Raw genomic sequence first — 14,771 nt, 5'->3', positions numbered from 1 at the left:
CATCCATCCATCCATCCATCCATCCATCCATCCATCCATCCATCCATCCATCCATCCAAGCAAGTCAAAAATGTGCCGAACTGTTGCTTTAAAACCAAGTCGTGATTTTTGTGCTTACATTAAATTATGCTCACCTGTTCATTTCCAGATCCTTGCAGATAGCTTTCTCAAAGTATTTTTTCAACTCCGACACTAAAAATATGACAAATAAATCTAACATTTAGAAGTCATAAAAAAAGTTGTTGTTGTTGTTGTATTCAGTGTTATCGATACACACCTTTGGGAAGAACGACCAGAAGTTTGGCATCTGTGTCTGAAACACTCTTGACCAAGTTGGTCTTGTCTTTTAAGGAGAAGTCACTCTGAAAACTTAGAAGATAAAAAAAGAGTCAATTATTCACATCCTGGTTATTATTACTAGTTAATTAACCAAAATTAAAATAGGTTTGTTATTAACAAAGACCAAATCAAGAGCCCATTCCTATTAGCCCATTACTCTGCGACGAACCAGTTTACATCCCTTTAAGTACAGAAGTGGATGAGAGGTGAACCATCTTTATACAAGAGAAGAAGTCAAGTTGCCTCCCAGTTAAGCTCTTAAAGGGTAGAATGGAAAACATAATAGTCTTTAGACAGCCAGAACGCTTCTTGGCTTCAGCTGACTCATCTTTAAGAGGTGATGGAAGGTCACAGAAAAGCTCTGCTGCTGCTGAAGGCATCAAGGCCCAAACTAAGAATTAGGTCATTAAATAATGTCACTCCATCCAAAGGAAAAAAGGTGAACAAAGGTTTCCCCAGCAGGCCACACCTGTAACTACGACTTTCCTTTCTTTAGAAAACTCTTCCCTAATCATTCTCCTATTTTGTCTGAATATTTTATGTTTGTTTTGTTTGTCTACTACACCAATGTCTGAAGGAAAACTGGTGTTTATTCTGAGGTCTTATGAATTTCTCCAAAGATGTACATTATGCAGTGGCGCAACTGCACATTATTCAGGTGGATGCGAAAACATAAATCGGCGCCCCCCCCCCCGAGGGAAGGAACATCAGGGTGAAGGAGCGACGCTCACCTCCCCCCCACCCCCGAGGCGACGATTCGTGAAGTGTAAAAATCGCTACATTTACCTCGTTATGTGCGAGAGGTGAAGCAGCGTAAGGCGCGCTGAAGTGTATGGGAAAACATAATTGGCGCGTCGCCCCCTCCAGACGGGGTTTTGGCGCCCCCTCTGGTGCTGCGCCCCTATGCGTTGCATACGCTGCATACCCACTTTTTGCGCCTCTGACATTATGTCATATTAAATTTCTGTACATTTCTTACCCTATGTTTTATTTGATGACAACCTGTTAATCCACTGACCATTTATGTCACTAAGATGCACACATTTATTGATTAAAACATAAAGAATTAAACGTTTTCCTTTCTTACCTTAGAGCTTCTGTTGGTAAAGAGGTTGAGCTGGAAAGTTTTGTAGGAACTTTAGATCCAAATCCTGAGGAGAGAAACAGGATGCCATTTTTAACATTAAATAATCTACACAACCATTTTCAGTTGAGTGATGCAGACGTTTCAATAATCAAACTACACTCAGCAATGAAACAAAAACACTTTTTCTATCCAAACCATGAACTGTTTGTGATCTGTGGAGAATGATATGAAGTGCATAGTGTGAAAGATTGATGTGGTTTTGCTCTTTACACTTTGTATGCATGTATTTTTTGTTATGTTTTACTTTAGACGATGAATTACTGCCTGTTTTGACAGTTTCAGGTATTCTGTTTTGAGAAAAATAACCATTTATTAGCTGTATTCTGCCTTTCTAACATCTCATCAGTCTCTTTCCAAGCCTTATTTATAAATATTCATAAACTTTCTCAGTTCAATAATAAAGACTTCACAATTTAAAGACCTCTTATGTCTGCAGTATTATTACTAAATATTACAATAGTCATATTGTTTGTGATTAATCCAAATGTTTCTCATTGTCCCCACCACCGTTTTGACATCACAGTTTGTAATTTCTATATTATCAATTCTGATTGGAACAAAACTCAAATATTCAGCCATAATTATACAAGACAGTCGATGAGATCAACAAAACGCACACATTTCCATCTGCTGCTTGCTGAAGGACATTTATTCTTAGATTAGTGAGTTTGTGGGTAAATATTTGAACATGTATGTATACTTTTTACTCATAATAAACTTTTGCATCAAATTCTTGTTTTTAAAATCATTGATGTGTACTGCAATCTGTAAAAAAAAATATTTAAAGGGCTTAATTAATACAGCATTTATGAAAACAATTAGTGTACTGCAGCTGATACTCATATATTCAACTTTAATACTTATTATAATATTAAACTTTATCACAGCAGCAGTTAAATTTCTACCACAGCAAAAGTCGATTGCAGTTCATGTTATGGTCGATTCCATGCCTCACTATCAGCTGATAGTTGACCCTTTAACTCTTATGTCACACCCAGGAGACGCATCGTGTTTCTGCTTCAGACGCCTCCAGAGTCCCTCTGACTAATTTTGGCCTCCAAAAACTTTGTGCCAAAACACTGCAGCCTTCTTCACTTCTTATGGTGACAGGAACAGATCAAATTCCAAAAAGCAAAGCTTTTTTTGGTGCCAAAAGTCGTAGTTCACAAAGTTTGCTCCTCATCAGTTGCTTTTTCTCTGTCAATTCTGCTTGGTTTTCATTTCTATGTGTTCCATGCAGTCACATTAATAAATACCACAATATTTGCATCATTTGTTTTTAAATAAACCAACGGCCTGATGGGAAATATGCTAGAGGTGTGCACTTGTGTGACCTCACAAATATCCTTCCTCTGGTGGAAAGCCCCTCGATGCAGATGCCAGTTTAGCTTCCCTTGGAAACCCTGAAGGCTGCCAGCAACACAAACAGTCCGAGGTTCAAGACGGAGATGACCAAGGAGCAACTTAGGCGCTACAGTTGGCATAACGAGACGAGGGATTGTCTAAAAATACTCAGAGCCTTCAAATAGACTCTGCAGGTGAACTTGGCTACAACTTTCAGCTAAATGAGAGTTTAATTTAACGAGATAAGTGAGGTATCAACACCTGAGGCGGGTGGAGTGGGTATAGAGACTGTAACAGTATCACTACTTCTACATATTCTACTCAATAGTAAAGGTAAAAAGAAGCCATCCAAGAAATTACTCAAGTAAAAACGTACTGAGCAACTCATCAAAACATCAATTACTTAATATTTAAATAGCTGTCATCGGGGAGACCAAAACATAACGTTATGTAGAAATTTTAGTATTTTAAAGAATCAAAATTAAAATAATTCATATAAATAACAAAATTAGGCAAGAGAAAAACTTTTCCAAATCAATTTCTTTCAAAATAAAACGTATGAAACTAACAAAAGCAGCAGGTGTGCCTCTGGGTCTGGTGATTTTTTGGTTAAAATGAGATTCAGAGAATCTGAATCTGGGTAGGGCAGGAGTGTCCAAACTTTTTGCCAAAACTAGCAAATTTAAACAACTGACGGGCCTCAAAACTCATCAAAATAAAATGAAAGAAAGTGTGTAATGTGTTTTTTTTGTTTTTTTCACCTGCTCAAAAATAAAAAATATGTTTTAATAAAATCTGTATGTCATCAAAAACCCAAAACATGAAAAGGGCTTCAGAATAATTAAAAGAAACTGTTTTTTTTTGTCATCAGTTGTTTTTTTACCATTCTTCGGCTAGTTAGCATAGCCACCAATGACAACAAATAAATAGTTTTCCTGTTAAGGTGAATTGTTTCTCCACCATTACTACATTTATCAGCACATACATCAGCATGATTGACAGGACTAAGACCCTCCTCCTGCCCCTGATAGATTGTTTTTGACCAGGAGCAGTGCATTTTTGCAGAACACAATAGCAGCAGGTGGAGAAGCTCAATTATTTCACAGATTATTTGTCTCATACCAAAACATAGTGACAGATTTAACAAAGATATAAAACGCATTTTTGTAAAAGTTACAAAATGCAGCTTTAAAAGAAAGCTTCCTGCATGTCTCTAACATCTAAAAAACATTGAAATAGTTCAAATAAACTAAGTTGAAGGAATGATTGTCTCTACGGGTTCTTGATTTAACTTTACCAAACCAAACAAAGCAAACAGAAATCTGGAACATAACAGTGTCACTCTGCTAAAATCAAACTGGAAGAAAACAGCAGGTCAGTGGTTCCTCTTCCTCAGGCCTTACCTTCCCTACACGGCTGCACATGGTTCACATGGAAACTAGAGATCCAGGGGTTTCGAAACATGTTTAAAAAGGCAAAATGAAGAACGGCCTGCTCACAGCCGTTTGCTCACAGCGGGGGCAGCGGACAGGTAAAGACGGAGGTGACACACACACCCACACATACAACTGCAGCAGAGAGAGAGAGAGACGGACTCAACACAAGCTGCAACCCACACAGACTGGGAGTCACACCAGAATGAGTCCAGGTGTGTGTGCAGAGAGAGAGAGAGAGACAGGACAGCAGGGTGCTAAAGCAGCTCAAAGCCCCTAATCAGATTACAGGCAGAAATTAGCCTTGATGATAAAAACTCTGGAAGGGGATTGGAGGAGGGAGCCGGTGGAGCTGCAGGGGGTGCTGCAGGGTCCTGGGCTACTGGAAATCAGATGGTTGCTTAGTACAAATTCAGGTAGTGCGTCAGCCAGCATGCTATCAGGTTCCCAAAAAATGAGACCACATGTTGCACTGAGACTGCTCAGCAGATAATTAGTAGAAGAGTGGAAACTCCCCCGAGACATTTACATTTACATCCGGATCATAATCCCACAGGTCCATCAGGAATATAACTTCTCTCACAGCAAGGTTTTTGTTGACTGTGCTTCTCCTCTTTTCTCACCTGTTTCAACAGCACATGAATGAGATTTTTATTTTTTACAGAGGTTTAAACATTTTTTTTAAATATTGGATTTCATATTGTTATCAATCAATAAATCAGTTTATTCTGTTGATTTAACAAATATGATTGTTATTAATTCACAAACACATCCTCTTACTATAATGGAGTATTAGGGCCATGCAAAGAAAATAAAATAATAAAATGACAAGAATAAAGTCATAGAATAATGAGAAAAAAGTCATAACATTTTGACTTTATCATGACTTAAATCTATGACTTTATTGTAGAAATATTAAGATTATTTTCCTGTAATATTATCACTTCATTCATGAAATATTATGGCTTTCTTCACCAATTATTGCGACTTTATTCTCATATTTTCCCAACGTTATTCTCATAGTATTATTCCTTTGTATCTCACACAAGTTTATCCTCACAATATTATAACTTTATTATCATAATTTTCTGTTTATGTTTTTATTTATTTATTTTTCTTACTATGGCCTAATATTTCTGTCATGCTCTTCCAACTTACTATGCATAAGTGAAAAGGGAGCAAGAAGAAAGAAAACTCATATAAATGTGCTTCTTTCTAAAGAATTATAAAACAAAAATGCTTCCATTAATGTAACAATTTAACTGGCAAAATATACATATTTTGCCTCTTTACAGCTCAAACGTGTATAAGACTTAATATTTTTTTCTTATAAAGTATATTGAGTTGTTTGTCGCTGTTGTTGGTGCTATAAGTTACTCTATGAAAGATTGCACTGCAAGTCAACTTGGCCAGTGCAGACAGACACTAATTTAAAATATTTATATACTCTGAGGAACTCACTGCTGTTAAACAAAAACAATTTAAAAACAGAGGAATAAAAGAAAAGCACATTGATAATCATCAAATAAAGTAAACTGGTGTAAGTATATTCTGATGGTACTGACAAAAAAAAAAAAAAAATCATCAAACTATGGTCAGGTTTGGGAAGAGAGTGACATCGGGTCCGTTCTTTACCCGCGGATGACCCGGAAAGAAGAGATGACGAGGCAGTGTGGGAGGAGATTAGAGAGCGAGGCATCGAGGTCAGAGAAGATCAGACTGTTCTGAATGTTAACCGCTGTCAAAGTAAATTCACATAAAATAATAAACATCGGAATGATTAATTATAAGCAATTATCTTTATATCTGCAGCAAAAAGTCCACAATTGAGCACATCACCCATATTGTTCTCACTTGGTTCCAAGCATTCCTGCAGCACTTTACCTTCATCACATCTGAATTCATATGTAGATTTCTAGAAATATCATTTCTTCCCCATTCTCCCTAAAACAGACGTAGAATCTGACTGAATTTATTCTATAAATGGAGCAAAATCTGCAGAAAATATGAGCAAATGACAGGAAAAGTAGACTGCAAAGTAGTTTATGGAGAACATTAGAATGATTAATAACAATAAGCTCATGCTATGAAAATGTCATGTTACCATGGAGGTTTTCAGATTGTTTCACTGTTTCCCCTCAGACTGAAATTTTCCACAGTTGTTTGGTTGTTGCTTCTGGGATACAGTGGCATTTTAATAATTTAACTAGCTAATAAACCTAATTAAATAAAAACTTTCAATTTATTGTAAATACACATTTTCTTCAGTGTAAAAAGGTTCAGGAAAATGAGATTCAGATTTTCTTTGTAGAGCCAAATGAAATGGAAATAAAAATGGAAACTAAAGCAGCCCTGACTGCAGAACCAAGAAGAACACAAGTGAAATAAATTATAATATTATCAGAAGATGGCATAAAATAAAAATCAATTCAAAACAAAAGGACACAACCAATTCTAATGTCCTTACACTGGCTAAAATATTTACGTTTGTTTATAAATCACTAAGCAGCTCAGCACCAAAATACATTAAAGATTTGATGTTGTGTCAACTTTCCAGACCAGAACCAGGCCTTCTGGTTCTGGTTCTGCTCTGCATCCCCAGAACCAAACATGGAAAGACAGCATTCAGTTTAAATGCTCCTTTAATATGGAACAAACTTCCAAAAACTGAAAAACTGCTGAAACACTGAGTTCCTTCAAGTCAAGGCTAAAAACCCCACTGTTTAGAGTTGCATTTGATTCACAATAACTAGAACATTGATCAATATATTTGATATTGATTGAAAGAAGTCAAGTGATGCTCACTGAAAGGTCCAGGGTGAATATAATACACAGTGACAAACCAAAACTAAAAGCACATGGCCATGGCGACTACGGGAAAAAGTCCAAAATCAACAGTACTTTCTGAAGGGTGCTGAACTTTATGGGTCAGACTCAATGATCTAAGGAAGTCATGCGTGTGTTTGTAAGCATGCTTCATCTTGTGACGGTTACAGGATGTCCTGGGTGTTGGCTTTCATTGACAGGAGAATGACTGGTTTGTACATCCCATGCTGAGACACTTAAATGTTTGGGATAGTTTCAGTCTTGGGACAGAAAACAACTGGCTATAAGTACAGACTGTGGACTGGGTTGCCAGATCTGATGGTCATTTTTCAGCCCAAGCACAAAGTGAAACACACTCAACTCAAAAAAAAAAAAAGTCCGAATGTTGTTTCATCAACCACATTTATAGATTTGTGACAGTTCATGTCGTTTTTGGTCGTCTGTTACTATATTCTGACCAGAAGCAGTTCCCATAGGGAACACAATGAGACTTAAATATTGACGTTGCCCTCAGATTTCTGTTTTCCACTTCTACTACATACTGACAATTGATTAACCAATGACTAATCATAGATTATATCACATTTGGCATTTTCTGGATGCTTCAAAATAAATAAATAAATAAATAAATAAAGTGAACTAACACAGCATTTTGTTGAAAGGGTTGTACCTTCAAAAACTATTTTGGAAAAAAAAAAAAAAAGTTCCTCTGAACACTTTCTAAAAACTTGCCAAATGTTGTAAAGCAGCCAAATTTTCAACACCCATCCAAACTCATTTTTCCAGCCATAGTTGTTTAAAAGCAGCCCAATTGGACAGAAACCCACCCAATCTGGCAACATTCACCATGGAGTCATGAGGTTAGTCTCAAAATACTACATCTTTAGCTTCAGACAGAACATATGTCGTATAATTGTGGGTAAATCATTAGTATTTTTACTCAAATTAAGGGATAATCACTAATTTTGCACATTTGAAAAGCAAAAATTAGGGCTTGTTGATATGGCTGAAAAACTGATCATGATATAAGCGTTTCATATCAGTCGATATGAATAATTATTGATTAGTTTTTTGTTCTGAATATCTGAAATATGACAAGATATTTTGCGTTGTTTTATCCACAGTTTTCTCTCCACTCTGTTTTTAATCAGTTATGAGGCACAGTGGTGAAACCTTAAACTGCTGCTGCGCAAGTTACTCAACAGGTTGTTGCTAGGTAACCAAAGAATGAATGAAATGTTGCTAGGTAACCAAAGCGTTAGTGAGCTTAGCTACATCTCCCAGAATGCTGTGTGGTTCCGGATCGCTATATTCAGTGGATATTTTACATTATTGAATAGTGAATATTCTATCTGATGTGTTATAGATATTGATCATGTGTCATATTATCGCCCAGCCCTGGCTAAAATGTAATACTCTGAGTAAGAGTCTGCTGATCATGTTGTCTGAAACAAACTTCAATGTTGTCATCAAAACAACTCCTCACAGTCCATTTTAAATTTAGTTACTTGGAAGGCCAGTGTTGTTTACATCCAAGAAGTCTTATGATGACACTCTGGTCTGCTTTGGACAACTTAAAAAAAATAAAATAAAAAATCAAGGGAAGACAGAGAGTGTTTGGAGGAATGAGTGGGAGCTGTAAGATGGATGACGAGTTTAAAGACAGGGGGAATGCGAAGGAGAGCGGGAAAGAAAACAAGACAGAGACGAAGGCGTGGAGACGGTCCTCTGGTAAACACGGAGCGACCGCTCTCTGAGGCAGCCACTCACAACACATGTTGCCTTATTAGGGACGTCTGCAGGGAGCGCGGGCAGATGGAGGAGGGGTGGAGGGGCAGTTAGTGCAGGAGAGAGGGTGAGAAAAGGCATCACAAGCAGGAGACGATGATCCGGACCAAGACGTGGCAAACTGCGCGGGTCGGTCTGTGCTGAGCCTGCAGAGTCAGTGGGTTCACCTCAACAGTATTACTCCTGTCATTTTAAATGGCAGGAGTAATACTGCCATTTAAAATGTATCACTTTATATAGTTATTATATATTAAATTAATTTTTAGCAATTTAAATACTTGTTTTAACTAATTTGACTAATTAAATTCAATAAATTCTATTCATTTATTACATAAATCCATAACTGTATTTAAATGCATGTAACCATTGATTGTTTTAGTCACACTTTTTCCTTCCACTCAACTTTCTACAAACATGCTTCGCTGCAAGCATGTTAATAGCATGTTATTTGATACAAAGTTTTGGCACTAGGATGGAGGGAATCTTTTGGCCATGTCAAAACTGGTTTATTTCACAAAACTGCAATGGAAACTTTTTGTCTCATCACTTGATCAACAACAAGGTGTCACCACTGACGCAAACCACGAAGAAGAAGATGACAGGAAGTAGTTAGAGGATCATGGCGCAGCATGTCTTTTAAACAAAATTATTCACATTTCTTATTTAATGGAAACGCTGCAATTGTTCATGACATTAACGGAATATTGACAAAGTTTTGTCCACATTTGTCATGGAAAAGCAGCATGCATTGATAATTTATCTAGTACTTGTTTAATGGTCTCTACTTTTACTAACAGGCTAGCAGTGCAGTAAAGCTTTTAAAATAGTTGGATATTATAAGATTAGAGAAAGAAAAGCCATTTTTATTAATATTTATTTTTCTATCTTTATCAGAGTGTTGTGATTTTTACGTTTTGTGATATTTTGAGGGTGTTTGCTGTTAGCGTAATTGCCTCTTTTTGAAAAAATCAGCAGCATATTCCTCTGCACATCCTCTGAGATTAACAGGATGATATTTACAGAATCAGGTTTTAACACACTGGCACCGATATGGTTGCAGAAATATAAACACACACGAGGAAAACTGCAGACTTTGAGACTCTTGGGGTCAAGTGTGAGCCTGAAGCTGCACAGCTGGACCTTCATCCTCACTCCTCCCTTAAATATTTACTCTGGAATTCCCTGCTTGGATCCAGATCTGCCTTCCTCTTGTCTGCCAAACATCAACACTGCCTGATGCTCAGCGCAGAAATCTGCATGCTCTGCTCTTATATGGACGTCGATGAACACAGAGGCTGGTGCTGAGTTGTGCACAGCAAACGCCCAGAGAGAAACAGAAAGAGAGGGAAAGTGATTTTAGTTCCAAGATTTGTCTGTTCCTTATTAAAAGAACAGATTTTATTTTACAGCAAATTGTAAAAAGACAGTTTTGTCTTTTTGATACAATTATTGCATTATCCACTGAATATATTCAGTGTAAAAAAACACATCCTTTACTATTTCAATGATCCACAAACACTATTTTATTAAGAAATAAATATATTTTGTGCATCAAAACTTTCAGTGTCTTATTTTATCCCATCATTAACATTTCAAATGTCTAATTTGACCAAACAATGTATTTTAAGACCATGAACATTTTCTTTGTTCATCCTATCAAATATAATATAGTTATATATGATTTTGTTTCCAGAAAGTGTAACTTATGTATGAATTATTGTCTTATCTGTTTTCATTTTTCTTCTTCATCTTGTATTTTGGCGGTTGGCAAGCAACATAAATACTTTCCAGATTCATTATTCACTCCTCTATTTAATCTGTCACTTCCAGCTGGAGTCTTCTGATAAATGATGCATTGTTTTCCAATTACCAAAACATGACGGTGTAAACAGAGAAGTTGGAATAAGTGAATATATCAGAAATTGTGCATTTATGACATTTATAATGAAGACAGTTGTATATTTTTACAAAGAAATGATTAATCGACCAATGATTGATGATATTAATCTCAGCATACCTTCTGGTGTAAAAGCGAACTTATTTTCCAAAAGTCAGCCACACAGAACAAAGCTTATTGTCCAGATTTCCTGTTCTACAAAGCAGATTATGAGTTTAACTAAAGCTTACAAGAAAAGCATGCACTTTTGTTGTATATGCAGGGCCAGCCAAAAGTTGTATGGTGCCTAAAACAGAATTTAATTTGGGGCCCTTCTTCCTGTGGAGACCATCACCACCACTAATATCAATACAATACAGATTTGTATTTGTAACAAGGAAGTTTAAAGTGCTTTATCCCATAAAAACACAATACCATAAACCAAGCAATAAACGTTGCATTTTGTTATTTTGTATAAAAAGCAATCAGCAACTTGCTGAGATGTATACGTGAACAAACTGGGCTCAAACACAAAGAAAAGATTAAACTCGTAGCATCAGATTGTAAGTGGTAACAGAACAATCAACCAATGAAGTTTATTCTTTCCACTCTTACAAATTAAACTTAAAAAGTCCTTAAAATCTTGAATTTTAAATGGGCAACAATGTGTTTTCCAGACACATAGTGCCATTTTATAGCACAATCAAGTGTTAACTTCAGTTGTTGTAAAGAAATGCTATATGCATCAAATGTGACTTAAAAAAAATTTTACTTCATAATTTGACGCCTTGAAATTGGGTCTCTGTCTCTTTAAAAAGTTCTACTCTTTCTGAAACTCCGCCTTCAGGGAGTCATCACAACATCTCTCCTTTATTAACCCTTTAATCACATTTTTACTAGTGTTGCACTGAGAAGTAGCTTGTAAAAAGAGTTCAGCAGTTCAGTACAGCTCCACCAGGTGTTTGCTAATTGCCACTGGCTAGTCTGAAGGAGCTGAAATGCAGCTCCAGGGAGGAGCTGAGTCTCTTAGGTATAGGACTCTTAGGACCACCTAGGACTCTTAGACTGAGTCCTAGGTGGAGCTGGGTCCACCTAGGTGTTTTGCACAGCTGAATGGAGATTAAAAGGATTTTGCAAACATTCAAGAAAGAGTCAAGGCAACACTCTAGTTATGTTTTTGATTAGGGAATAACATTATATTATGAAAAGCTAAAAACAATTGACCTTATAAAATTCTGTCTCTTTAAACAATTTAAAAACTTTTTAATTGATCTATGCTGAAACCATCAAATCAATTTTAATAAAAAGAACTTGAGCATTTATGCGATCTGCCTTGATGGTTTGGGTTCAATGAGCATATGTCTGCAGCGCGTGCAGATCTCATGTAAGGGGCATTCAGTGACAGAGGGTCAAGAGTGGGGCCAGCCTGTAAACTTGTCCTCCTGTTTTTGATGAGAAACAGCAGGTGCAAGTCAGCAACCAATGACCGAGCAGCAGCGAACAGTCATACAGACGCTACAAAAACAAAACTGTGGGGAAATGATGTTGGAACAACATGCAAGGCGAACACACACACACATGCAAACACACACACGCATACCGCCAATCGACTATAATCTGCAGCTTGGAATGCTAATACCTCTGTGGTCACTTGAGACACGAGGAGAGGGAAACTCAGTTGGGACACAATGTTAAACTTAACACAGCTAAAGTTTGCCAACAAGTTTAGGAGGGACTGTGAAATTGCGCAATAACTGATTTACGTGTAAATTCACAGATTGTATGTTAAGATTTTTTTTTTTGTCAAATTCTTGTCTTGTTAGTGATTCAAACTTTGTTTTGTCAATTATGCATGTTAGAAAATTGTTCTTCATAACTTGAGTATTTTTAAGATATTAAATATGTTTGTAAATTTTTAAGATTTTCTATAAACATGTGAGAGAAAGACACAACCGATGATTTGAACTGAATGTTAGGTCTCTTTGCATGTGAAAAATGTCAAACAAACCAAAGAAAATACTTACAAGTAGATATTCCTTCAATAATAAAGGGAGTTCATTTGTCCTTAAAACCAAATAGTCCCTTAGTTCCTCGGTGGGATGGTGAGGAGTCAGGAGCTGCAGGTGTGACCAGAAAACCACAAATGAATGATCCTGGGTCGTCCACCAGGAAGAAGGTCCAACCACAGCAGCTGACAAATATAACCTGGGTGCTTTCCCTCCAGTGCTCTGCGGCACCGGGAGAAATAAATCTCTCCAGGAACAGCCAAGCGGAGAAATGAAGAAGGGAGAGGCAAATGAAACAAACAGGAGCTGGGTTAACAGGAGAGAGCTGAGGTGAAAGAAAAAAAAAAAACGATGCTGGAGTTAAATCCTCAAACTACTCCAAAAACTGGAAATAGTTGTCCTGATGTTGCCCCTTCCTGGAGAAGAAGTTTTGTTATCCTGCTCTGATGGCGTTGAGATGGATGTAACACGCTTCCAAGAGGTTTGGGAGCGCGTCCCAAAATTGTTGTGGTAACCTCATCCCACAGCAACCATGTATGGAGTGAAGGGAGCAGGCGCGATGGAGGAGCAGCTGCCATAAATAGCCAGGAAGCATCAGACCTCCAGCGCAGGGGGATCGAATCAGCTGCTCAAACCAACACAACTGAGCTCCTGCAGCGCAACGACAAAACTTTAAAGCTTTCTGCTTTGCATTGTTTTGTAAAAAACAAATAAATAAATAAGAAGAATATGAAGGTTTTTGTTTAGGAGTGGACCACCTAAAGCAGGGGTGACTAACTCATTTTTATTTTGGGTCATATCAAGATCACAAACGTCCTCAAAGGGCCAGTTGTGGCAGAATGTATTGATAAAACTTCTAATTAACAAACTTAAAATAATAATAAATAGCTGTCTCAGCAATTTACATCACACCAAAAATGATCATATAGGAAAATGTGATTTTGTTTTCTAGAAGAAACAGAAAAACAAATATTTTGTTGAGAGAAGGGAACTGGTAAAAGATCACATAATAAATTCCAGTTGAATATGCAAGACATTTTGGACAAACTTTCCACTTCTGAATCTTGTCGTTTTCTTTATTTAGCTTTAAAATCTGTGTAATATATATTTACCATCCCAGCCCACACTCCATTCTAGTAAATGACAGTAATGTACATTTAAATATTGCTTGCCAACTGCCATAAAGAAGTAGAAGAAGAAGAAGTAGAGCAAGCCTCTAACAAACCGTATTCATGTCTAAGCAACAAAAAGTGTTATAACGGCAGAAGCAGTGGGACTCAATGCATCACCCCACTCATTTTTTAAGTAATTTTTGCCTTAAAAATTACTTTAAGGCAACTGAGGCAAAGACAACAGGCAATAAAATTCTCCAACCAGTTGTACATCAGGTTTGTAAGGGAAACTATGAGAAATCAATGTTAAAGCCCAAATCTTCCTCAGCCAGAGGAAGAATGAGCAGAACAAAGTTTCATTGGATGTGAGTGTGAAATCTGTGTTGGACGCAAAGGTTTTGCAGGTACGAAACGGGTGAGTAATGACTTAAATAATGCTGGCTTTTGAAAATCTGCCTTTCTGAACAGAAGCATAAAAACAAACAGAAGCATAAAAAGGTGCTTGCATGTAAAAGCCGCAGTTGCTGCAGCACATGTTTTCATGCTGCCATAGAACTACCATTGGAATTTATATATAAGATCAAACATAACTACCTTATTGATCTTTGATTTGACTACTAATGTTATGACATAAAAAAATTACCTTTGTGCAGACGAACATGTGGTTGATCACAGTCTCATTCAACTTGACATGAAATGGCTGCTGGCCTTCATCCAGTTCTTGCATTGTTCCAGACTCTTTTGGGTTTTGGAAATATAATACATTATATTCCACTGTTAACAATCTGGTTATCGGCTGTCTGGATTCCCCACTGACAACGTTGGACCATGATTTCCTATTATTTTCCTCAAAATCTCTGTGACCGCAGCGCATTAGCATGTTGAACCCCGTCATGTTGA

The 14,771-nt window shown here is 37.0% G+C and overlaps 1 protein-coding gene across 9 annotated transcripts in view; it reads right to left on the bottom strand.

Moving 5' to 3' along the window:
* Positions 1–13,219, bottom strand: part of svilb (supervillin b) — a 51,625-nt gene extending 38,406 nt beyond the window's left edge. For 5 of the 9 annotated variants that reach the window (XM_007552054.2, XM_007552055.2, XM_007552059.2 and 2 more), the window contains exons 1-4: positions 4,234–4,482; positions 1,427–1,490; positions 278–369; positions 135–192 (exon numbers count right to left, since the gene is read on the bottom strand). In XM_007552054.2, coding sequence (XP_007552116.1) covers positions 135–192; positions 278–369; positions 1,427–1,490; positions 4,234–4,294 — 275 coding nt within the window. In that variant the 5' untranslated portion in view covers positions 4,295–4,482. Of the gene's footprint in view, positions 1–134; positions 193–277; positions 370–1,426; positions 1,491–4,233; positions 4,484–12,777 lie in introns of those variants that run through there. The other 4 variants (XM_007552062.2, XM_007552063.2, XM_007552058.2 and 1 more) reach the window with 3 other exon arrangements.
* Positions 13,220–14,771: the final 1,552 nt, after the last annotated feature.

The sequence above is a fragment of the Poecilia formosa genome, unplaced genomic scaffold (assembly GCF_000485575.1).
Source record: "Poecilia formosa unplaced genomic scaffold, Poecilia_formosa-5.1.2 Scaffold45, whole genome shotgun sequence".
NCBI classification, from domain to species: Eukaryota; Metazoa; Chordata; class Actinopteri; order Cyprinodontiformes; family Poeciliidae; genus Poecilia; species Poecilia formosa.
The sequence above is the reverse complement of the archived record's forward strand: the minus strand, read 5'-3'. Positions and strand labels throughout refer to the sequence as shown.